Here is a 24,367-nt window from a genome sequence, read left to right on the forward strand (position 1 = left end):
AACTTTACATGTTTCCCAACAGACGCAAACGTTTAACTAATGTCCTGTGTGGTGCTGCTTTAGGGGGCCCCAGAACCATAGAAGCCTGACAGATCCTTTCGTTAAATGGGTTCAGACATGCCCAGCTGAGCCTGGTCAGTCCTTCTCCACGTTCTTTCTAGCCCCCGGTGCCCACCCCTCGAACTCCCAGCTGGTCCCACCTTCCTGAGACAGGAGCCCTTTCAGGGACGTCAGTCGCCACAAAAGCACAGGCTTGCTTCCTCCTCCCATCGCGGTGGCTGGGGAACAGACCCAGGAGCACGGCTGCATGGGTTTGAATCCAGGCTCACCATCCATTGAGATCTTGCCCAAGTCACCTCTCTGTACCTGTTTCCTCGCCGGTAAAACAGCATGTACACCTACCGCACAGGGCTGCTGCACCATCAAAGGAGCTCATTCACAGAGGGGTATAAAGCACCAGAACAGTGCCTGGCAGACTGCTGACAGTTTGCCAAGATCCCCCCACCTCTCTCCCCTGGCTCCTGACTCCTTCCTGGTTCTAGGACACTTTCTGCAAGGCTCCTCCCCAATCCTCATTCAGACCTGTTAACTGTCACCTCCTCCTAGAAGCCTGCCCTGACTACCCCATCTTAAGTAACCTGCCCCTCCACCCCCCCTCACCTCTTTCCTTTTCCTCTCCCTTCCAGAACACTCCCCCCAGTAGTCAACGAGACCCTCCCACTGTCCTCAGTTCACCGAGCCCCCAATCCTCCCAGACTGCCCCCACAACTTGCCCCTGCCCAGCACCCGCTCCCACCCCACCCCTGACATAGCACACACCAGACTGGCCTGTCCATCTCAAGCTTTATTGTAAAAAGGTTAAAATAAATTACATTTGACATCATTGCCAGTATGTACACACAGTGTGATTCCAGGACAGCCAGGGACACCCCGGCAAGGTGGGGCAAGGAAACGAAGATGAACTCATTAAAACATTCACAGAAACACCGAAGGCCACTCCTTCTCACCCAGTTGCCCAGCCAGCATAGCCCTGGGTCACTGGATGAATGCGGGTGTGGACACACAGGCCCATCACCGTCTTCACATGTTGGGGGGTGGGGTCCAGCCCCACAATACTGGGCGGGGGGCTGAGAGAGTGTTTGGGCCAAGGGTGATCACTCACCTCCTGGCTGGCCTCAGGTGCCTGTGACAGATGCCTCTCCCCCAAATGTGCTGCTCACGCGCTTATGGGTACCTTGGCGCCCTCTCTACGTGGGGACTCTTGACAGCATGACCTTGGCTGAGGTCACCAAGAAAGGCCCAGCTGAGTTGGGGGTAGAAGGGTGAACATGTAACATCCCAGTCATTGGGACCCTGCTCGTTCACCTCCTCTCCCCTCTGGCTCTGAAGCCAACAGGTGCCAGGTATATAAAAACAGCAGTTTATTTAAAAATAACAATGCGCAGGGCAGAGAGGGCCGGCCCTCAGGTGTGCATCACAGAGAACTTTGCCGGCCCCTCATCAGAGAGGGTCTGTGCACAGTTTCACATTATCTTTTGCTCCCCCTGTCCCCAGTCCTTTCTTTCTTAAACACACTTACACACACGCACACACAAATGGTAAACCGTGGCTGTAGGAAGGAGCCGATTCACATATTTGGCCATTCCCGCTTGTAAGCCAAGAGCAATTTACCTCCTCCCCCTGCCCCCCCTCCCCTCCACCACCACGGGGCCAGGAGGGCCAGGGAGCCATGAGGTCCTTGTTCTGGGCACAGGGGATGAGGAGCCAGCCAGATGGGGAGGCTGGGGCCAGAGGTGAGCTTACTCCTGCAGCTCCCTGGCTACTGCCACCCTCTTCCCCCAACGTTCCTGGGAAGAGAGAAAGCCGACGTCTGTCACTGCTTGGCCAAAGGGTGTCTGCATCGGGGAACTGGGCTCTGGGTTGGGGCGGGGGGGGGGGGGGCTTGGTCCGAGCACAGTGACAAGACCCTGGGCCACACTCAGAGCTTGCTCCCAGGCCCTTATATCAGAGGAGTGTTTCAGCACCTGCCCAGTATCTCCTCTCTCCCTTCCCCTGGGTGCCTCTTCCCTACTGAGATTGCAGTAGAGGCCTGACAGGCAGACGAGGAGGGCCTGGGGGATGGTCACACATGTGCCCCACACAGGGCCCCGCTACTGCTGAAGAGCTGAAATGCTCAGCACCCCCAACACCACAGCTGTCCCTCCTTCAAAGGCAGGACCCGGGTCTCACAATGCCCTCCCCTGCCTCTTTTCTGAAATACCTGACTCAGTGCTGGGCTCACAGGAGCTCATTAACACTGGTGAACTCAAACAGCCGAGGCCCCCGGCCTAAGAGAACCGTGTGACATTTTCAACCGGATGACGCACGAAGACCCATGCAGGTGCAGGCCTCCTTGAGGGTCACCTGCCAGCCCACACAGGTCACTGAACCATCAAAATTACCAGCCATGCTCAGGACAGATGCCTCCCACTGCCAGGGTGCCCATTCAACCGGAGAACAGAGGCCCTGTCCTAGGCACATGCTATGTTTGCCAGTAGCATCTAGCTGCAGGGGATGGAAGGTGAGGAAGGCCCCTGGCCCCCCACTCCCAGTTCCAGGGCTGCCCCCCACCAGGGGCCAGAGTAGGACGCCCTAGGATGAGGGAAACGGAAGCCATCGAAGGTGGGGTGGGGAGCCGGCCCTGCCTCACGTGCCTCTGGGACAGTCTGACTTATTATACTCGTTCACAAGCTGTTCGTAAGGCACGGAGAGTTCAGACTCGGTGCTGGTGAAGGTGGACTCATCAGATGAGGGGAACTCGCCCAGGTTCAGGGGCACTTCGGCCTCGGCCCCCTCCTGGGGCCTCTCCTCCCCTGCCAGGTTGTCCTCTATCGAGGACTTGGACGTCTCTTCATCTGAGAGGCCGGCTTCCTCATTTGTAAAGGTGATGTTGACATTCTGGAAGATGAGTGGGTGGTAGTCCTGGGCATCCCATGGCTCCCCCTCCTCGCTGATTCGATCCAACTGGTTAATGAACACTTCAGGGGTCAGGGAGCCATCCTTGGGGGGCCCCGCCCCAACCTCCTCACTGAGGGGCCGTGACACATGGCCTTTGTTCCTTAGTGTCTGAGACACCTCTTCTAAGCTGGGCACCCGGTTCTTGGAGTAAACCACCAGGGGGGCCAGGGAGGTGGGGAGGGCTGGCAGCCCACCCCCCTGAGGCCCCAGCCCCACTGCTGGGACCCTCTCCCCAGTCCCGTTCGTCTTCATTCCCTTCTTCCCGATCTGCTTGATGAGGTCATTGTAGGTCTCCTCCTTTTTGGACAGAAAACTGAAGATGTTGATGTCTTTGGACGCTGTGCTCCCAGCTATCTGTAGGGCCTTTTTGGAGTGTGGAGAGCTCTCAAAGGACTCCTTCCTCCGCCGCCGCCTTTTCTTGATGGCCTTATGGACCTCCACAAACATGCTCACCTTCCAGTTGACAAAGAGGGACAGCCAGGCCAGCCCCAGGTAGATCCAGAGCTCCACAAAGTAGCGGTACAGGGCATGGTAGTTGGCGCTGGGGTTCACACCTGCGGACAGGACAGGAAACCCAGGTCAGAAGAGTGTCAGCAGGGACCTGGAGACACGTTAAGGCCAAAGCCGTGTTCTCTGAGAGCAGGCACAGTGTCAGAACACAGAATGGGATGCACAGTGAGAGGAAGGACTAGAAACTGGACTGTCCTGTCATCCTGATGGTTCAGTCACTCATGTCCCCATCTTAGTCCCTAATCTGCCTGAGCCTCAATTCAACTGTCAAAAGTCGGGAGAGTGGTTCCCTAGGGCAAGGTAGGTTCAAAGGCCAAGGTATTGGGGAGGCTATTAACACAGCCAACATGCAGATCAGGAGAGAGTTCATGAAGGTTTGCCATTCGATGATTCGTTGTACCACATCTAGCGGTTCTGTACACTTCTGGGGTGTGTATGTTCTGCTTCAGTTAAAACCAGGATGGAAATTACATGAGACAGTAGCTGGCATCTCCACTGCTGGGGATGGACCCACTGGCTTAATATGCATGGGGCTGGGGGTCGGGCCAAGAGGTCCATATGCACTGGCCTCAGCAGGAACTATTCTGGACAGCCTTGATTCTCCTTCAGGGGGGTCTGGTTGCCCCTGACTTCCTGTTTCTGCCCTCTTCAGACTGGCTCTTCCCATGGTCTGGAGGGCTCTGCCTACTCCACATCCTCCTCCTCAGAGGCCAGGCTCTTGACACCTGCTCCAGGCAGTCCTCCCGGGTCATCCTACACAGCTCTGATTGAGTTCCTACACTCCAGGATTATCTGAGATTTTCAACTTTCGCTTCTAGGCATATTGATCTGTATTATTAGGTATCTTGCCACTCACCCCCCCGCAACTGGGAGCAACTTGGAAAAGGGACTAGGGGAAGGGGGCTTCCTCCAGAGTGGGGGTCCTGCAGGGCAAGGCCTATACTACCCTCATCAAATCAGGTCCCTGAAGACAGGTGCTGTGTCTGCCTGGCAGATAAGAGGTGTTTTTGAGGGATGCTATCAACTTTGCTCAGGGCTCTTGGTCACAAGATGACAACCAGGGACATGCTAACATTGCTGGGTCCTAGCCTCCGCACACATATGATTTTCTACCACCCTATTAGGTAGGTGCTATTTTTTTTAATCCATTTTACAGATAAGGAAACTGAGGCAGAGGTTTGGAGTCATGCTGGAGCTGAGAAAGGATGACTAAATACACCCTACTTTCCCAGGACAAAGGCTTCTCTTGCCTGTCCAGGGTCCCTTAGACAATGACAGGACTGTGCCTCCATCTAAATTTATCTACCAAGACAGCAGGCCCTGATCTGCTGAGGTCAGTAGAGTGTTCAGGCATCTTTCCTGTTCCTCCCCCCACTCAGCCACCCACCCCTGCCCCACCCCTGCCCTAGCATTCTGAGTCTCCCTTTACAATGAAGCAGAAGGGTAAGTGACCTGCTCCTGCCCCCTAGGAAGGGGGCGGGGGGAGACCAGAGGCCCCTGGAGCAAGGTTGGGGTCAGCTGGGCAGGGCAGCAGGCATCAAGGGAAGAAACGCTGGGTCAATGCAGCCAAACAGGGGCAAGAAGGTGAAGGGCCAAGATGCTGTGCAGGCCACAAGCACAAGTCCGTGAGAGGTTGGAGCCAAAGAATTTTATCACCTGCTGGATTAAGTAGGGGAGGAGTGGGAGGGGAATGTCCCAGCCCCAGGGGGTGGGGCAGCTTAGGAGAAGGCCTCTCTTGTCTTTAAACTGCCTGTGGCAAGAGCAAAGTTTCGGGCCTGTGAGCCAAGCCTCTAGAACAGCACCCTCCGCTCCTCTGACAGATGGAAGCCGGCAGCTCTGTAACAGGAAGGGGGTTCCTGGCTTGGCTTTAGGGCTTTCTGGGTCACAGGCACAAACCCCGCAGGGGCCAGGCCCTACCCAGAGCCCCTAGTGAACCTAGGCCCAGGAGACGGGAGAACAGAGGGAGAGGAAGCAGCAAAAGCCAGGACCCAAGAAAGACAGGGAAACAGAAGAGGCTTCTGCATTTACTCCTCTTGCATCAGGCAGGGAGGGATAAGGACCCCTTTCTGGGGGGTGGGGGGGCTGCCCAGGACACTGAACACCTACTGGGGCCCCAGTAAAGATCAGCTGAATTGCAGGTGGAGGAGAAGCAGACAAAGAGAAGGCAAGGAGGCAGACGCAAGGGGAAAAGGGCAGGACTCACCGGCCACGAAGTCACCAAAGCCGATGGTGGAGATAGTGATGAAGGAGTAGTAGAGGCCCTCGATGTAGTCCCACTCCTCAGTCACCATGAACACGAAGGGCGGGATCACCAGGTGGACCAGGACGCCCCACACAATGAAGATGGCTGTGCAAGTGATCTGCGCCTTCCGCTGACGGGGTGGTGGGGAGACCAAGTCAGACCATGGCGGAGATGGGGAAGCCCAGCAGGGGCACCCAGGAGGCCACGGAGCAGGCTTACCACCCAGGAGAGGGCAAGCAGCATCGCTCCCGGCCTCACTCACAGGACAGGGGGCCCTGGGACTGCCCTCTTGCCATCTGCCCTGGCACCTCTGCTCATTCTTGGTCTTCCCCATCCTCCCGTCCGTCCCCTGCCAGGGTCCCCCCAGTGCTTCCTGGCACCTAGGGTTTGGAGACATACCAGGCTCACGCCTCTCCTGGTGAGGAACTGGCCCAGCCTCTTGGCACGTCCCCCGAAGAACTTGCCCAGGGCGCTGATCCACGTCAGGCAGAGTGGCACCCCGAAGAGACCATAGAAGACACAGAAGAGGCGCCCAGCAGGGGTCTTGGGGGCCACATTGCCATAGCCTGAGGAAGGAGAGGAGAGTGAGGCACAGAGAGCCACAGCAGGGGTGACAGACCCAGACCCAGCGTTGGCCCCTGCCTCTATCACGTACCCATACCCACATCCACACACCCACATTCCCTAAGATCACTTGATATTGATCTAACATCAGGACTTAAGAAATGTGATCACACTACGGTCATGAGCATTTACAGAGCAAGTGTGATAGCATGGGCTATGTCTCCTCCATCAGATTGGGAGCTCCCTGGTGGACAAAGCTTTCACCATTAGTAAACCTTCCACTAGTCCATATGGCACCACTGTGCAAATTACAAACAGCCTTCTCTGGGGAGACACCCCGGGGGCACCGTGGTAGACCATTCTTAATCCCTCCCTTTCCTGTGCAAGCCTGTGCTGCTGCTCACGGCAGGCTGGCATCTAATCCCCTCCCTTGGAATCTGGACATCAGTGTCTGGCTTGACCGGAGAATGCAGCGCAGGTGATGCCCGGTGGGCTAGGTCTAAGAAGCCCTCTTATTTCTCCCCGTGACGTCCTACAATGCTCACTTTGGGGATTCTCCTTCTTGGAACCCAGCTGCCATACTGTGAGCTGCCCAAGCCAGTGCATTTTCACCCCTAGCCGTGCTCTCAGCCAGCAGCCAGTGTCAACTATCAAATGTGCAGTGGACGAAGCCGTCCTGGATGTCTAGCCAGTAGTGCTTTTGGCTGACTCCAGTCTCACAAGGACTGCCTCCGCCATTACATACCTCAAGCAAGAACCAACCAGCTGAACCCAGGCAACGCACAGAATGGCAAAAGCGAATAATAAGTTGTGTTTTAAGCCACTAACCTCTGGGGTGGTCGGTTATGAAGCCACAGAATATCAGAATACCCAGCCTGGTAGGCAAGCATGGGCTGGGGTTTGTGCAGTGAGCAACCTGTTCAACCTCCTGCATGGCCCTGGCTATTGGGCTGTGTCGTTTCTGCTCCAAGAGCCCAGGTGAGGACTCCTGGAAAACAATCTCCCAAGCGTGGCCCATCACCAACGACTGACTAAATGCCTAGGAAAGTGTTAAAAGAGCACAATGCAACAAGGCCATGGGACCAGAGCTGGATTTTTACAAGGTTCCGTGGAGCTAGGGCATGGCAGTGGCTATCCTGAAGGTCCCAGAAGACTTACCAATGGTAGTGATGACTGTAGCTGCAAAAATCATTGCATTGGGCCAATTCCAGTTGTTGAAGGTCTGATTCCCTGTAATGGCCACTCCCTGTCCTGCAGCATCAGACACTACCTAAAAAGAGAGACACAGACTGACTCTTAATGCTTTCTAAGTGACAGCACTGTACATAACTCCGTAAGCATTCGTAATCATCACAATAATAAGGTGGCAGTTACTGTCTCCAATTTATTAGGTGATGAAATATTTTATAAAGGATCAGAGAGGTTAAGTGATGTGCCCATGGTCACACAGCTGGTCAAGCAGTCTGTCTCTAAAGTCCATTCTCTCACTGAGCCAGTGCTTCTCAACCTTACTAGTGTGCACCAGCATCACCCAGAGAGCTTGTCAAATACAGACTGATGGGCCCCACCTCCAGAGTTTGATTCAGTGGGTCTGGGAAGGGGGTCTGAGAATCTGCATTTCAAATGAGTTTCCAGGCGATGCTGGTGGTAGTGGTCCAGAGTCCACACTTAGAGAGCTACTGTGCTAGGCTATTCTGCCTCGAAGAAGGCACATGTGATTCAGACATGCAGGAGGATGCCTACACCCTACCCAGCCCTCCACAGAGAAGCGTTCTACTGCAGGATAGACCTCGGAGGGACCCCCATATACCCTTCACCTCAGCTCAGGGCTCTCTTGGATCTGTTGTCTCAGGGTGTATGAATCAGCTAGCTTCCTTTTCCCCATGCTTGGGACTCTACCCTCTTCCCCTACAGACTCCCCATTCCTTCCCTTCTCTGGCTCCCTCTCTCTGCCCTGGGCCAAGCAATTTCAAGGTCTGGTCCAGGACAGATCATCAAAGGTGGTGTGCACATTTCAAGGCGACTCAAAATCCTGCTACCAGTCCCCACAGGGCTCCCAGCAACTGTGGGCAGCAGGTGAGAGGCCACCTGGGGAAGTCCACTGGTGGCCCCAGAAGAAGTCTTATCTATTCCAGGAACACTGATAGCTGCCAAACCTGTTCTGGCCGACCACAGACTGCCTCTAGCCCTTCCTTCAGTCCTGCCACCATTCACCCCAACTTGCAGATGACAGGGTGTGGACCCCAGAAGGAGGCTCACAGAAGGGCCCAGCATTTAAACCTGGGAGGTTCCAGTTCTGCCCCCAAAGAGGGCCCCAGGTGGGCCACCCAATCCAGAGACCGGGAACTCAGCCAAATTCCCTATAAACCTCAAGCCTGGGACCGAGGGGAGGCAGAAGAAGAGCGAGGCAGATGGAAAGCCCAGAGTTGTAACCCACCACAGTGTGACTGAAGTCCGGTGGGAAACCAGGGAGGGGCTGGGGCTGTTGAGAAGGAATGAGCAGTTGGGAGCAGCAGCAGGCCCGTGTAAACGGATCTGCAGATCCCATGAAGAATTTTCCATGATGACATGCCCGTCTGACAGGCCATCAAACCACACCACTCGCTGCCCTGCCTCCTCACGGCGCTTCCAGAGCATCTCTCTGCAGGCCGTGCAGTGGCAAAGCAGAAAGGCCGCAGGCTGCCTGCAACCCTTTGCTCAGAGAGCTGGCTGTCTAGCCAGCAGGGCCCCCTCCACGTGAGAGTACCAGCGCATTCAGATCCTAAGGGGCCAACAGGTCCATCCGAACGGTTTTCTCAGAAATTAAACCTACGTCCGAAGCAGGAGAATGTAGCAGGGTCCCGTGTCTTAATGTCAAACAGATGGCGGCTCCCTTTGGCCCCAGCCTTTGTTGTAGAGCGGAAAGGGCAAAGCGTAATTGCCGGGGAGCTCAGCCTGACAGATGAAAAGAACGCTTAAGTAGGAATTGCACCACTGGCAGGGAGCGATGCCATCAGGGCGCCATCTCTGCTCATCCCCGTGGAGTCTCGGGAACACGAAAACTGTCCCTATTCTCGCACAAACAAAAGGGGTGGGTTCTAGACACTCAAACCAGAACTCTTACAGATGTCTAAATGGGGACAGCAGCAAGTTTGGCACAATCAGAAGAGGAACTGGTGGGTACCAGAAGCTAGCGCAGGTTCATCAAGAATGAGTCACGCTCAGCTAAGTGCATCTCCCGCTCCAAAGGGGTTGCAAACCCTTGAAGTTGGGTGGAATGCAGTAAATCTAGATTTCAACAAGGCAGCCGAACAGATGAGCTTAAAGATATTCATGTGGACAAGACAGAGAAATGTAGGGCAGAGCTGGGATTAATTTGGATCCCTTTAAAGGCAGATAAACAGCCAAGAGGTCTTGATCTTTATCGACCTGGCCTGAGGTCTCCATGATCATGCCAAAGGCCTGGCCTCTTCGATATTTTAATCAACAACACAGAAAACACATACATAGATGGCTGCCCAGTCTCCTCTGCAAAGGATGCAAAACTGCGGACAAGGCCAGGGTGGGAAGATAGTTATTAACACACTGCAATGGCAGTCTGGAACTCAAAAATCATCTGGACTGGAAAAATGGGCCCAAACTAACAAGATATGACCATCTTTTAAGTTTTTCATGTCATACACTTTGGGTTAGAAAAGGCCAGTATAGGCGTGAAATGAGAAGTCCTTGGGTTTCAGCTGACCACAAACTAACAAACACGAGGGTGGCTGCTGAAAGAAAAGTCAACACAATCTCAGACAGTGTCAACATCTTATCTATCGAGGGCTGGGTCACACATGGGGAACTCTGTTCCACTGTGGGTGCCTGACCTCACATGATCTATTACCCAAGGAAGAGGAGAGTGGCTTTTTTGGATAGTGAGCTACCTCAGAATGGACTGCTCTTGGCAGTAATCCACTTCTGATAATAGAAAGTGTTGAGAGCAAGGGTGACCACAGCACATCAGGGATGCTGATGGTGTGACTGGAAACAAGGGTTCCCAACTGGGTGGGAGCACCTTCTGGAAGTGTCTGGAAATGCTGCCTAAGTGGGGAGTGTTATCTTGCCAGCCACTGTTCCAGGCACCATGGACAGCACATTGAGGAGACAGAGTCCCTGTTGCCCCCCCCCCCATCTATTCTAGTGGGGGATGGGGCTAGATGTCCAGCGACTCACAAGACAGCCCAACCCACAATGCCAACACTGCTTCCGCTGAGGAACACCGGCTTTCCAAAGGCAATCTGTGATTTGGGAATCATTAGTAAGTACTAAGGAGACACCAAACATAAGAGTGGCAAAACAGGGGTGTCTGAGTGGCTCAGTCGGTTGAGCATCCAACTCTTAGTTTCGGCTCAGGTCATCTAGGGTCATGGGATGGAGCCCCAGACACTGGGTTCCATGCTTTGTAGAGCCTGCTTGAGATTCTCTTTCTCTCTCTCTGCCCCTCTCCTTTACTCATGCTCTCTCCCTCTCTCTCTCTCTCAAAAAAAAAAAAAAAATTAATTAATTAAAAAAAAAAAAAACAGTGTCAAACAGGGTAACCAAAGAGGGCATTATGGTTGGGAGCTCTACAGCAGAAAAACTGGGTTTCCTGCTTTCCCTCTGCCAATCCTATGCCCTTTGGGGCATAGCCTTGCAGCCTCGGCCTCCAGCCCTGGGTTATCAGGGAGCCACAGCCCCAAGCACTTTCCCCAAGACCTCCATTATCTCTCCATAGTCACCCAGAGAGGGGCAGCGAAGGGGGCATTCTGAGGCTCCCAATGTCCCCAGGGCTAGAAGCACCACTAGCCCTTACAGCAATCCAATGGTGGCAGTTCTGCCCACTGGTGAGGTCACGAAACAGGCTGAGAGAGGTTACACGTGGCTGGGCTAGGTTCTGGTTACAAGTCAGTGGGACTCCCCCTCCCCTCTTCTCTGCTCTACCGGCCCCTAGGCACCCCCAGCACTCCTTGCTGTTGCCTCCTCTCTGCCCACGGCCACCAAGCAGCTGGCCTGAGAATCAGCTTGGGTCCATCACAATGCTGGAGTGGGAAGAAGGCTATTAGTGCTGCTGAGTGGCAAACACCCCTTGCTGGGGTGTATATACACATATTACCTAACTGGTTGTTCCTGTGACCCTGCCAGGTGTCCCTCGACAGGTGGGGGAAGTGAGGCTTGGGGGAGGGGCAGAAGTCCAGATGTGGACTTGGGGGCCTGCTTCCTGTTCCCACCATGTACAGCTGTGGCTCTGGCAGGGGCAACTCCATGGTGATGGTCAGGGTCGTACCGAATGCAGGGGGCAGTCTCCCAGAACAAAGGGCCTGACCCAAGATCCAGGCCATCCCTGGGTTAGGGAGAGTGGCACGGGGGAGCCAGGCTGACACCACGATGGACGTGGCGTACTGTCCCCAGGGTTAGGCAAACAGCTCTAGCAGGAGGAGGTGGCCCCTGTTCACTCACAGGATTCTTTAACTTGGCTCCCTAATTCACACAAGACAATATTTTCATTTTCCACATGACCCTGGAGAGTGATGGGAGAAGGGATACTGCACACAGCCCGGGCCTAGCTCTTGTTTGGGAAAGGGATCGACCTCCCTTCTGGGTCTCCCCCCCTAACAAAGCAGCTGTGATTTACTGAGGGCTTACTATGCACTGATGCACTGAGTATTGTGCTAACACTTTACTGCCTTTAGCTTACTTAATGAGGACAGAATCCTGCTGGGAAGATAGGTAATTTTTTCCATTTTGCAAATGAAAGTGTAAGGCTTGGAGAGGTTAACTAAGTAGCCTAAGGTCAGAATGCTAAAAGCACGAAGCCAGGAGAGCCCTGGCTAGACGTGGTTATCCTGCCCCCCTTCCCACAGAGGCCACAGGAAGGAGGCCAGTGCATACTTCCACCCGTTCGCACCAGCTGAAAAAACAGTGCCCTAAAACCAGTCCATCCACTCTGACCCGAGCTCAGCATTCTAGCCCGGCCTCCAGGGAGGCCACATGCCCTTGCCTTGGCTTCAGGCAACCAGCTGCCCTGACCCCACCCTCCTGAGCTCTCGCTGTCCGAGAAATACGGTTCCCGTACAGCTCCTCATCCCCCGGGATCTGGGGTTTCCCAGGCAGAGGCAGCTGCCAGGCCTCCCCTTCCTGGAGAGATTCATCCTGCTGAGCGGGCCAGTTCCAGGGCTCGGGACACAAAGCCCACCTTCACACACAGGCAGGTGGGGCTGAGAGCCAGCCGGCTTGCCCCTCGAGCACCCTCCTGCGGTGGGGTGGGGATGGCAGCTATCTGGCGCTCACGGAGCTACTCCCCACCTGGCCTCCAGCTCCCAGGCAGACTCAGGGGTGGATCACAGAGCTCTTTCCCACTATGCAGGACGCAGCCTTAAGGCTCCCCGCTGAGGCCAGCCTCCACTGGACCCACACACCGCTGGAGGCCCGCAGGCCGAGAGTCCTTTACCAGACCCTGGCTGCGGTTCCATTTCAGGCGCTGGGGGCCTCTGGCCTGGAAGGTGAAATAAAGCTGCCGGCCACACAGGCATGGTGCTCAGCACAGGGTAGAAAGGACTTTTATCATCCGCCTGGCCCTCCCAGCCCCCTTGTGAGGGGGGCACGGTCTATTAATCCTTATTTAACAGATTAGAACAGTTGATATCTGGATAGCAGTGGATTTTGAGCGGTTATATGATTGACACCAACCAAGCCCTTTAAATCACTCAGCTCCCTGAATCTTTACAAGCCTAAAGCGCAGGTGCTGTTGCCCCCAATTACAGATGAGGACAATGAGGCTAATTAAGTAAGTGGCCCAAGGTCACACAGCTTGTCTGTGGTGGAGCTGAGGAGTGAACTCAGGCGGTCTGGCTCTTAACGCCCCCACCCCATGCTACCTACAGACGGGAAGAGGGGAGCAGGGGATTCAGGGTGGGCTTCTTAGCTACAAGGACTGGAGCCAGGTCTCTGAAACACAACTTCCCAAGCAAATTCGAGAGAAATCTGCAGGAATGCAGACTCCCCTAGAACATAAGCTCCATGAGGACAGGACTTTTGTTTTCTTTTCTACTGCTGTATTCCCAGAACCTAGGACACTGCCTGGCACGTCGAAGGTGCTGGTTACATGGGTGAGTAAATGATCTTCAATGAGTGTATATTCCCTGGCCTGGACTGACTCATCCCCCAGGGGTCTCCCTTCAACACCTTCCCAGTATTGCTCTGCAGCTGGGTTTCAACTAAATTCAGCAGCAACAAGGTGGAGGCCTGAACCCGGCAAGAGAGAGGGAAGCAGAGTCAGACCCCAGCAAGAGCGGGGGCTGGCAGGGCCAAGGGCTGGCTGCAGACACCACTGAAACCACCAGCCTCCAGCTGGCACTGACGGTGGGGTGAAGGGCAGTGATTGCTAGACTCTGAGAGGGGGCAGAGGGCTGGGGAAGGGGTGAGGTGCGGGAGACAGATGAAAGCCCCCTCGGCCAAGGCCAGGATGGCAGAGCTGGGAGAGTCCCTGGGGAGACTGAAGGACTGTCCTTTCTGCAGGAAGGGGAGGCAGTCCCCTTTGGAAACTGTCCTGGGGGCAGCAGGTGAGCAGAGAGAGGAGAGGGAAGATAGAAGTGAACCCTGGTAGAAACACTTACTAGCAGGCTCTCTGTGGCTCAGCCTTCATGTCGGGAGGGAGAGGGCTCCCAATGGCTGACATCAAGTCTCTTGGTAAATAACTTAGCCTATCAGCCTCAGTTTCTCCATGTGCTAAGAATAACCCGTCTCCTGAACATATGCTTTTTGCGTGCAGGACATCATCGTAAGCACTGAATAAACGCACCTGCAATCTGCACTGTGACTTGTCATGTGGGTCCGTGAGGAAACCAAACCCTAAGAGGATCTGAGACCCAGGGGGAAAGACCCCTCATCCCCAACGTTAAATCAAAGGGCAAGGGGTTAACTTCCCTGCACCTGGAGGACAGGCCTGGGTGAGAACAGGCGACACTGACCCCAAGCTCCCTCACACCTGCAGCCTTTTCCCACCTCTTCCTATTCTAACAGTGAAAGCTTCCTTTGTCAGTCTGAGCAGTCAGTCGGCTTCCTCAGGGCACAGGGGGACTTCTCCAACACCAAGGGGGACCAAAACAACTCACAAGGGGGACGGGATCAGCTGCAGCCAGAGAACCTGGGGAACGCGGGTGTGTGTTAAAGCTCTCCCTGGCAGGGGAAACAGAGGCTCGCCCAAGATGCCCTGTTCCATCCCTCAGAAGGCTCATCTCTCCTGATCTCTGCCACCCAGAGGCTCCCAGTCATCCTGACCAGTTTCCTAAGCAACCAAGCAAGGCAAGCAGACTGTGGGAAGGTGTGAGTTGGGGGTGAGAAACATGCCACACACTGCGACCCCCACTGTGCCCGCCAGGAGGGGCTGAGGCTGGGGCCTAGGCAGCCTGTCTGAACCCTGGCCCCAGCTCCCCGCCCAGCTGCCCCCGGACTCACAGCACCCACCTGCCACCCAGCCCCTGCTGGCCTCTCCCTGCGTGTCCCTGTCTGTCCATATGTCCATCTAGTCTAACAACCCCTCTGAACAGGGGGCTGGGGCGGGGGGGGGGGGGGGAGTGGAGGCCCAGGGGGAGTGTTGTGAACAGGACTGACATCAAGTGGAGATTAGTAAACCTATCTCAGGCACTTTCCAAGCAAGTATTTGCAGTATGGACTTGTTTACAACAATGTTTATCAAATCCTTTAACACCTGAACTAATGAACAGATAAAGGGAGGAGGGGAGGGGGACCCCAGAGCCTGCGTGGGGACTCCCTAGAGCAGTTTGAGAAACGGGAGTGGGGATGTGGGGGGCTAGTGGGGAACGGCTCGTCTGTCCAGCTGCGGGCCAGTCCTCCATCAGACAATCCTTTCTGGGACTGCTGGCAGAGTGAAAGTGCCCCGGCCGGAAGGTGAGCACCTGTTAACTATCTTATTCCTAAAACCAATTAGAGAGTGGAAGACTAAAGTTAAGCCCTCGATTATCTCCATCCTCTGTCCCTCTGCACCGCTCAGACTGACTTGACTTCTCAAGCTTTCCCTAACTGGGGATGGCGGAGAGGGTGCTGGGCTTGTTTTTAGACGAGGAAACTGAGGCTCAGGGGCCTTAGATACCACACAGTCATTGAGGCAGTGGCTCTCAGTCCAGGCTGCCCAACACAACCCCCTCCCGGGGTGGGGCGGGGGGTGGGGGACGTTAAATAACTACGGTGCCTGGGCCCCCCGGCAAGTGTTCTGTGTAGTTGACCTGGGTAGTGAACAAACCCCACGGGGGATTCTGACGTGCAGACACTCACTGCCTAGTGTGGGGTGATGGGTGTGGATGCCAGGCTCCAAGCCTTCACCTCCCTGCCCCTGGGCATTCTCACTGGCCTCTCCCCTCAGCCCAGGTGACCAGGGTGTGGCTGGGAAGGCAGGCGCACCTTATGAACGGGGTACTGGCGAGGGCCAGGCGGTGCCACCCTGATACCTGTGCCAGCTGCAGGCCCTATCGCTCCCGGGGAAGAAGCAGGTGTCTGTGGCAGGTGCAGGGACCCAAGGGGGCAGGGCCACACTGCATCTCAGTTGAGACCAGACCTCAGCTATTGTGGTATGGACTTTGTTAACTTCTTTTTTGCTTATCTGTAACTTTCAGATTTGTGCCAGTGCCCACCCATAGAGTATTTATTATGTTTTTAGAGGAAAGAAGGAAAGATGAATTGTTGGACACGTGGCTGGAACGCTAGGTTGGTAGGCTAGGCAATAGGGCTGAGGACCCAGGTCCAGCTCTACTCTGCCAGCCACTTGCTGAGATCTTCCTGGAACCCTGGACCTCTGTCCACTTCCTTCTCTGTAAAATGAAGAGGTTGGTCTAGGACTCCCGGGGTCCCCCTGCCTGTACAATGCATAATTTCCTCTGCCCAGAATCATGACTTCTGGGCCCAGTTCAGCACTTCCCAAATCCCCAATCCACAGCACATTTGAGAAGATACATTTTCATTCTCGAGACTCAGTTCACTGGCCACCAGCTCCAGCTCCTCCTGAGCCCCCAGCAAGTCAGGTCACCTACGTCAGGAGTGAGCCCTGCTCCTCGATCACGCTTCCTCTTCCTCGTGTCCCCTTGGGGATGCAGGACTGCGGGACGGAGAAGGCACCTCACTGCGTCTACTTCTCTTTGGTCCTTAAAGTAATGTGCCGGTGCTGGTCTGGGCTGCCCTCCCTCAGCCCAGGTGTCTCGGGCGGGGCTGTGTACAGAACACAGCACAGGCCCCTGCAGTGTTGGTCACACCTACAGAAACCCGCACAACCTCATTAGGCAAAGTGGCAAGTGGTACACCACCATGTCCTCAAGGCACACTTCAGGGGTCACCATACTACTGCTTAACCGGGACTGTGCGTAGAGATGGTCCCGGGGGACAGATTGGGAAAGTACTCCTGCCGGGGTCCTGCCCTCGGGGAATCGGCCAGCAATGGTCTGGGGCACGGAACTAAGATGATTAAATCTGCCCCGGGTGACTCTACTATTATAAGCAGCCAATTTCAAAGCCACTGCCCCAGACCTAAACTGTCCTCCCTCCCGAGGCCAGCCCCGCCCCTTGAGCCAGTGCAGCAGGCCGTGGAAGCATGGCTGTCCTCCAGCCCACCTTTGGGCTTCCCCTCCTGCACCCTCCCAGGCCATCTCTCAGCAGCCTCTGCAGAGCTCAGAAGCACCACTGGATCTCACGCTCCAAGGGGCAAGCCCATGCCAGAGGGGAGTACGTTTTCAACAGAAATCTCTGGGTTTCCGATTTTCTCAGGCCCGGGAGCCCTGTTTGTACTCGGGAGGGACAATAAAAACAAGGCAGGTGACCCTGCCCCCATTGTTCTGGTAACCCCCCAGCAGCTGGGGGCCCCCTCCCGTGAGAGCTGAGCCCAGGGCAGAGCTTTGCAGGGACTGGCTGACCTGGGAAGGCTGCAGGCTTGGCTAAAGCAAACAGTGAGGGCTGCTGGGGTCTGGGCTCAGGATGGGGCGTCAGCAAGTGTTCTCAGGCACTGGAGGGCTCAGCAGACGCACTGGACTGGAAATCCCGGTGTGTGCAGACATAGGGGACCTCGCCAGCCCAGCTCGGGGTCTCCCGGCACTGCTGCCTGAGAGCACTTCCTCCCACCCGAACACACACACAAGGTGATCCTCTGGAGCCATGTTCCCCAAATCCACCTCCTGCTTCATCTTCTTAAGGACCCAGGGCAGGTGGGATGTCCAGGGACACCTAAATGACAAGAGGGATATCCTTTATGCACCTCAGCTTCTCTGCCCAACAATTCACACCCACTGCCCTGCCTGGGGTGACCATGGCCTGGCCATGTCATGTCCTGTGCTGCTACCATCAATTCCTGATCTGGGATGCTGGGGCCTGGGGCCTGGGTTCATGACTTGGCCTCTTCCCTGCCCCCAGAATCCAAATTCTGGGAGTGTCGGACATCTCTCTGCCTTCCCAGATGTAGAGAAAATTGTTCGGCCAGGACCCCTCAAGCATGCCAGGTGGGCAGAACAGTCCCCTGTTCTGGGATGGGGACACTTGGGAGTGAAAGTGCCCCACACAGGGTTCAGCTTCTGGCTCGTCCTTTCCATACAAGCCAGCAAACCTCTCTGGGCCCCAGCCAGCAGCTCTAACAACGAGGCCCAGGAAAAACATGGAGCTGGCACTCCCCTCCTTCTCACTTGAACCCACGATCGTCAGGCACCTCTCAAACCTAGAATTCCTGTGGCCCTAATCTCATTCAAGGCCAAGACCCTGGAGGGAAGGGAGGCAAAATGGATATTCCTATTCCCATTTTGTAGGTGAGAAAATCAATCAGAGGGGGCTAGTGACATGGTCGAAGTCACACAGCAAGCTGATTGCAAAGCACAGAGCAGAACCGACCAGAAGCCCCTGACTCTCCATTGAGGCTCCTTTCCGCCAAACAACCAGACCATCCATTGCCCATCCCGGGACTGGGTTGACAAATGCCAACCAGAGCGGAGCAGGGAAGGGGACAGCAGACAGGTAGGCAAAGGTAACAGATGACACAGAGCTACGAAAGCGTTGTGCAGATCTAGTTTTGATATTATTTAGGGGATGAGCCTATGCTTACACTCCCCATCTCCAACTCCCAGGATGCTTCTTAGATCCACCCGGACCTTGTGGTGGGGTGGAAGGTGCAAACTCGGAAGTCACCCTCCACGCAAGATTTCTAAAAACAGCCCTCGAGCAGCCACAAAGGAGGCCACAGGAACCACTGACCTGCTATCTCCCCGTCCAGGGCTGACGACCTGACCTGATTCACCATCAGCCCGGCTGCCCCACTCCCACCACCTTGCTTCCGGTCCTCCAGAGCTCAGGTCTGCACGCTGGCCTGCACAACACAAACCGGGATGGCCAAGCCACTTCAAAATCACAAACGTCATGTTTGGGACCCTCCACAAACAGCCCGGGGATGAGCAGGAAAGGCCTGGGCTCTGAAACAGACGTGCCTGGGTGTCCACCACTCACCAGCAGGTCACCGGGGACAAGTCCTCTCCCCTCTCTGAGCTTCACTTTCCGCACCTGGCAAGCAGCGGTACCAAGACTGCATCGGGTTGGGGTGCACCTTACATGAAACAATGCATGGCTCGGTGTTGGGCATACACGGTGTGCCCCCAAAACAGGTACTGGGTAGAAAAGTGAACATGGGAAACACAAGGGTGATGGGGGGGCGGGGGGATGCCTGCTGGATGGGGCCTCCAGAGCTGCAATGAGAGAGCTGGGCTGGCTGCCAACGGCAGTGCCCTCCTTTCCAGCTACCACCGCCTGGAAGACCAGGGCTGGGGACACTACTTATGGCCACAGCCTGTTTATCTCCCCCAAGATAGAAGGCAGACTTCACTCATCCCTTATTCCTAGAACGGAAACTGGCACCAGTAAATAGTATTAATGAATAACTGAGTCTCCAAGACAGATGCCTTTCCTAATCACACCTTCCAGTACACAAAGTTGGGTGCCAGTGCAGTTGATGTGGGTTCTGGCTCCGCTGGGTAAGGTGGGCAGTCCTGGTAGGTGAGGGCAGCCCGCATTGATGGCTCTGTTGTTTCTCTGCCCCAGTGCCTCTCCCCTGCCTCACCCCGCCCCACCCCACCCCACCTGTCTGCAAGGCCAAAGCCCCCAGAGGTCCTAGCCCCGATGAGTCAGCTTCCCTGCAGACTTTGGAACCATCAGGATTTCAGAGGAAGGAGGCACGTGGGTGGGGAAGGGGGGGAGCCCAGGAGGCTCGTCAGGGTTGAGAGCCCCAGGTCTTCCCATGCATGTCCTTGCTTTCCTGCTCCCCCAGCAGTTGGAAGGACACTCTGTTCCAAGAAGCTCTCTTAAACCCTGGAGGCTGCTGGTCGTGTTCCTCTGGACAGCCCTGGTCTCCCTTGCTGGGATGCTGAGGACATGGTTCCCCTCCGCCGACACCCCCACACTCCTGCCTCCATGGTATAAAACCTGTCCCTGATCCCTGCCTCGGTCATGCCTTCTGGTTACACCCATGCCCCTTGAGAGGAGGGCTGTGGCTGACATCACCCACCTCTTGTCTTGCAGACCACCCCAGACCATAGGCAAACTCTCCCCCACCTAGGGGCCTCGAGAGCGGCCCCTCCACCTGCTCCTTCCTCCTTTCCCTCTCGCTTCACCCTGGCTGGTGGCTCTGGGTAATAAGTAACTACCCATCCTTGAAAGCTGGGGTTCTGATGATAAGGAATTATTAAGCTTACCCATTTACTGCAATTTGTTTAAGATGACTAGATGGTTAAACTGTAAACCCCTTCACTAATTTAAAAACAAACAAACAAACAAAAAAAAAACAACAACAAAAAGAAGCCCACAGGGGTCGTAGGGAGTGGTATTAATTCTGCATGAGGGGTAGACAGCTGAGTTTCTCCACTCCTGTGGAGTAACCCTCCCGCCTGTTTATTGCAACCCCCCACCCTGCACCCAATCCTGGCCCCGCTGTGTCCAAGCATGATCCCACCCCATAACTCTCCACAAAGCCCCCTGCAGGATTCTCCTGCAGGCCAACCACCTGTCATAAAATCCTTCCTTATTGTCTGACTCTAGCCTAAATCCCTCCGGCTGCACTCCAAGCCCATTTCCTTTGGTTCAGTCTCCAGCTGGAGACGGACAACAGCTGGCCTCCATCCTCCCTGGAATAAATTGTACAAGAAACTACCGGCAAAGTAGCACAGGCATTTTGGGATGGATGGTACTCTTTGCCCGGCAGGGGGCGGGGTGGGGGGGGGAAATGTGCTTCTGCCTTATGGGCCCCCAAAGCCCAGATCAAATCCCACCAGAAGGCTGAGTCACGATCAGAGACAAGGGTCAAGACCACAATGCCCGACGGTCATGAAAATCCCTGGGCGGGATGCAAAGGGAGTCCCATCCTGAAGGGCGGATCCCCCACTCCCCAGACTGCCACAGATTTCACTGGTCATTCCACCAGGGGCGCTGGCCCCCAAGGCCCCATTTGGAAATGACAGAAATAAGACATAAACTGGCTCCCCAGTTTGGGAAAGGAAATGGGAGCCAGATATATGTAACCAGGGCCCCCCGGTCACGGGCTGCTAATACCACCCTTACCCAGGTAGGTCATGACAGGAGAAGGGCAGAACAGGCACAGCCACCTCAGCCTTTTCCATCACGCAGGGACGGTCCCTGGCCCACCTCCCATCCCCAGCCAACTGGGGCGTGGACGTGACCAGGGTGAAGAAACACTGAGGCATTTTGTGCTGAAGGTATGGAAAAGTACAGCCAGGCCCTCCTAGCTAGGGACCAGGGACAGGCCTGGTGACAGGAAATGGAAACTCTCTGGATGGCACAGGAGGAGAGTCATGTCTGTAAGACAGCCCCGTTGCAAAACCCACGAAGCAGAAAGTATCAGGACCATGGCTCGCTCACTCTCTCTCTCTCTCTCTCTCTCTTCTTTACGAGGGCTGGGATTTTAAGCAACAGCATTTTTCAAGTCTGCTTAACCCCCTAACTCCCACCCAAGGGCTGGCGGCTCTCAATCTTCTTAGCAGAGAGCAGGAACTGTCAGTGCATGGGCCCGCACAGGGTCAGCTATTCTCCAGCCCCAGAAGTCATGACCTCCATTTCTTCACTTGTAAAACGGGAAGAACATTGCCTCCCCCTCCCCCCACACCCCCAACTCTCAGGGCTATGGATCCAAAGGCTCGATGGATGTGAACGTGAAGGACATGAAGTAGGGGCACAGGCAAAGCCAGAGATGCCCCTGACTTAAAACTTGTGGTTTCTAAACGCCTCGTGCTGTTGGGATAGGCTTTCTTTCAGCCTCCTGGTGCATTGTGTGTGGCCAGGGAAGGCTCAAGGACAGGAAGGTACATGGCACGAGATTTCCAAGTCACCCAGGGGTCATGCAGGAGAGCGAAATCCGCTCCTCACGTGGCTGCATCCTGTCCCCCTGTGGAACTCAGTTTCCCACGAGAACACTACATGGCAGCTGGGACGGCCACTTCTCAGGCTTGTCCTGGGAGGTCCATTTACCCTTCCAGCCTGCTGAAAGTGGCTGTCTGTCCTGAGGGCCAAACAAGTGACCCATCAGTGGGTTTCCAGGACACAGCCTGTCACCTCCCAGGAAGAGTGGTGAGACCAGATGGCAAGATGGGAAGAGGGTTCCCTTCAATCTTACTCCCACCTTGGGGCCCTGAGGTATTCCCCTCTTTGGTGGGGCAAGAGTGCAGCTGTGCCTGCCTGTTACAAATGCCACATCTGGCCAGGCACCAGACCCAAGCCCTGTACAGAACGCATCCAACCTAATTTAACCCAAAGAAAGAAGGGACCAGAGTTCTGGACAACCTTCCCTTGCACTGTGCAGCTCAAAGCTGGATCTACTGATTAAGTATTTACTGAGCACTGGCCATATGCTCTGATGCTGTGAGCCAAACAAGGGAAGTGCAAGACAGGCTCTGCCTAGAAGGACTCGCAGTTCTGTCCAGATACGGGCAGGCACACAGGAAGTTACAGGACGGTGGAAGACACCACAAACAAAGCAGCGGGATAAACGTCGAGGTCAGGACAAGCCCCAGGGCTTGAGCTATGCCTCTGTCAAAGTCCCAGCAACTGGCCACAAAGCAGGACAAGAAGCCCAAACCCAGATGGGGAAACGGAGGCTCACAAGACACAAACGACTAGAGCAGAGCCATCTCCCGGTCAGATGCTTCCGCAAGCTCTGAAAAGCGCCGGGCCCTCCTCCCCAGTCCCACCCTTGGGTCCTCCACCTTTCCTGGCCCAGGACCCATATCATGTACCCCAGAAGGAACCTGGAAAACTCGCCCTGCAGGTTCCATCGGCCACCCCTTCTTCTATTCTTTCCAGATTTGGGGTGGAAGAGATGTTCATGGTTCTCATCCCAAGGGGAAGATGTTCCCCGGGTGGCCGCAGATCCACCCAGCCAGCGAGCCTGGACCTTAAGTGCAGGCTTTCCTCCCCAGGGCCGGGGAAGAGCTGCCCTTCACTGCAGACTGGGCTGAGGAACAGGGCGGAGCAGGCAATCAGAAGGAACTGACACCCTGGACAACAACTGGAGGTCCATGGAAGATGACTCACTGTCTACCTCAGCCTGGGCCCACCTCCAATGGAGCCAAGGTGGACTGATGGTGACACCAGGAATGACCCTCCCATCAAATACACACTCATCTGAGTCTGATGTGGCTGAGCGGGCAAGGCGGTCCACAGCCCTCTGCAATCTCACGCTTTCTGGGGTGTGAGGGTGGGTGTGCTCACCTCAGAAGGGCTTGCAAGTTTCCGGTCGGGGGCGGGGGTGGGGAGGCCACCCCCTACAGGTTCCTGGCACACCACCGTCCCAGCTCCAAGCCTGCCAGGCCGGGCCAGCTCTCCCCTCTCCCACCCCAGAGCAGGAATGGAATTTGACTAGACACCGCGAGAAGCCAGTGGGCCATTAGAAACCTCAACAGATTCCTATCAACACTCCAGTGCTGTCCAAGAGAACTCTCTGTGCTGTGGAATGTTCTATATCTGAGCAGTCCCATGTGGCTACCAAGCCTTTGAAATGTGTGACTGAGGAACTAAATTTTAATTTAGAATTAAACAGCCACGATATTTAGTCATTATCACGTTAAAATTAAATTAATTGGCAACAGGTGGGTGGTGATTACCGAACGGATGCAGAGTGAAACACAACACATCCTACCCAGACTCTCTCTCCCAGGCAGAGTCCGCCTTCCCCTGGTCCCTCACGTTCACCCAAGCCTCCGGAGGTAAACCGCAGCACGCTCCTGACTCTGAGTTACATGCGTGGTCCCGGGCTGACCCAAATCTCGCTTGTGCTCTGTGTTCATCCAAAAGGCAGGGCAAGGTCTCCCTGTGCCCCTTTGAGACTTGGCAGAGCTGGATGCAACATAACACTTGTCCGTGGGCCGCTGGAAGACACCGTCCCTTGTAGGCGACACTGGGCGCAGCACTGGGTACAGCCGCTGGGTCTCCCTGGCTCTGCCAGGGACCTCTCAGGGAACTGCACCCTCTCCTTGGTGACCGCCGACTTGTGTGTCTAGTCTCAAACACCTTGGTCTGCGGACCAAAGGCCCCCCCTGGTTTCCCCAGACATTGAGCCCCTTCGCCTCCAAGTGTTCAACAGCACGGCTGCCCAGGAAGTCACAACTTTGGCAGCTACATTGAAAAACAATAGCAACACACTGTTTAGCAATCACAGAACTGACACCAGGTTTTAGAGTACGTTCTGTTAAAACTGTGTTTTTGCTTTGTGCACCTCAAACATTAAAAATGAAAACAGCTAGCACAGAAGTGGCTGATGACATAAGCATATATCTTACCCTTTAAGAAAATTAAATTTCTTTGTTTTAAAGGCTTGACAACAGCATTTCAGAAAACTGGGGAGGCAGAGAAAGAAAGAGCCATCAATAATCCTGCCTCCAACTCAGTACTCACGCCTTCTGTTTTTACATCAAATTTCTATGACTCAACGCTAACAGAACCCCCACACTAACTTCAGAGTCCCAGCTGCCCTCACCCCCAGTCTTGTTTTTGTTTAACTGGAAGCCTGGCTTCTAG

The 24,367-nt window shown here is 55.1% G+C and overlaps 1 protein-coding gene across 1 annotated transcript in view; it reads right to left on the minus strand.

Moving 5' to 3' along the window:
- Positions 1-824: 824 nt before the first annotated feature.
- KCNK5 (potassium two pore domain channel subfamily K member 5) overlaps positions 825-24,367 on the minus strand; it is a 37,985-nt gene continuing 14,442 nt past the window's right edge. Inside the window, exons 2-5 of the mRNA XM_030315425.1 lie at positions 7,472-7,583; positions 6,149-6,315; positions 5,711-5,879; positions 825-3,551 (exon numbers count right to left, since the gene is read on the minus strand). Coding sequence (XP_030171285.1) covers positions 2,686-3,551; positions 5,711-5,879; positions 6,149-6,315; positions 7,472-7,583 — 1,314 coding nt within the window. The 3' untranslated portion in view covers positions 825-2,685. The remainder of the gene's footprint in view (positions 3,552-5,710; positions 5,880-6,148; positions 6,316-7,471; positions 7,584-24,367) is intronic.

Source organism: Lynx canadensis, chromosome B2 (assembly GCF_007474595.2).
Source record: "Lynx canadensis isolate LIC74 chromosome B2, mLynCan4.pri.v2, whole genome shotgun sequence".
Lineage (NCBI taxonomy): Eukaryota > Metazoa > Chordata > Mammalia > Carnivora > Felidae > Lynx > Lynx canadensis.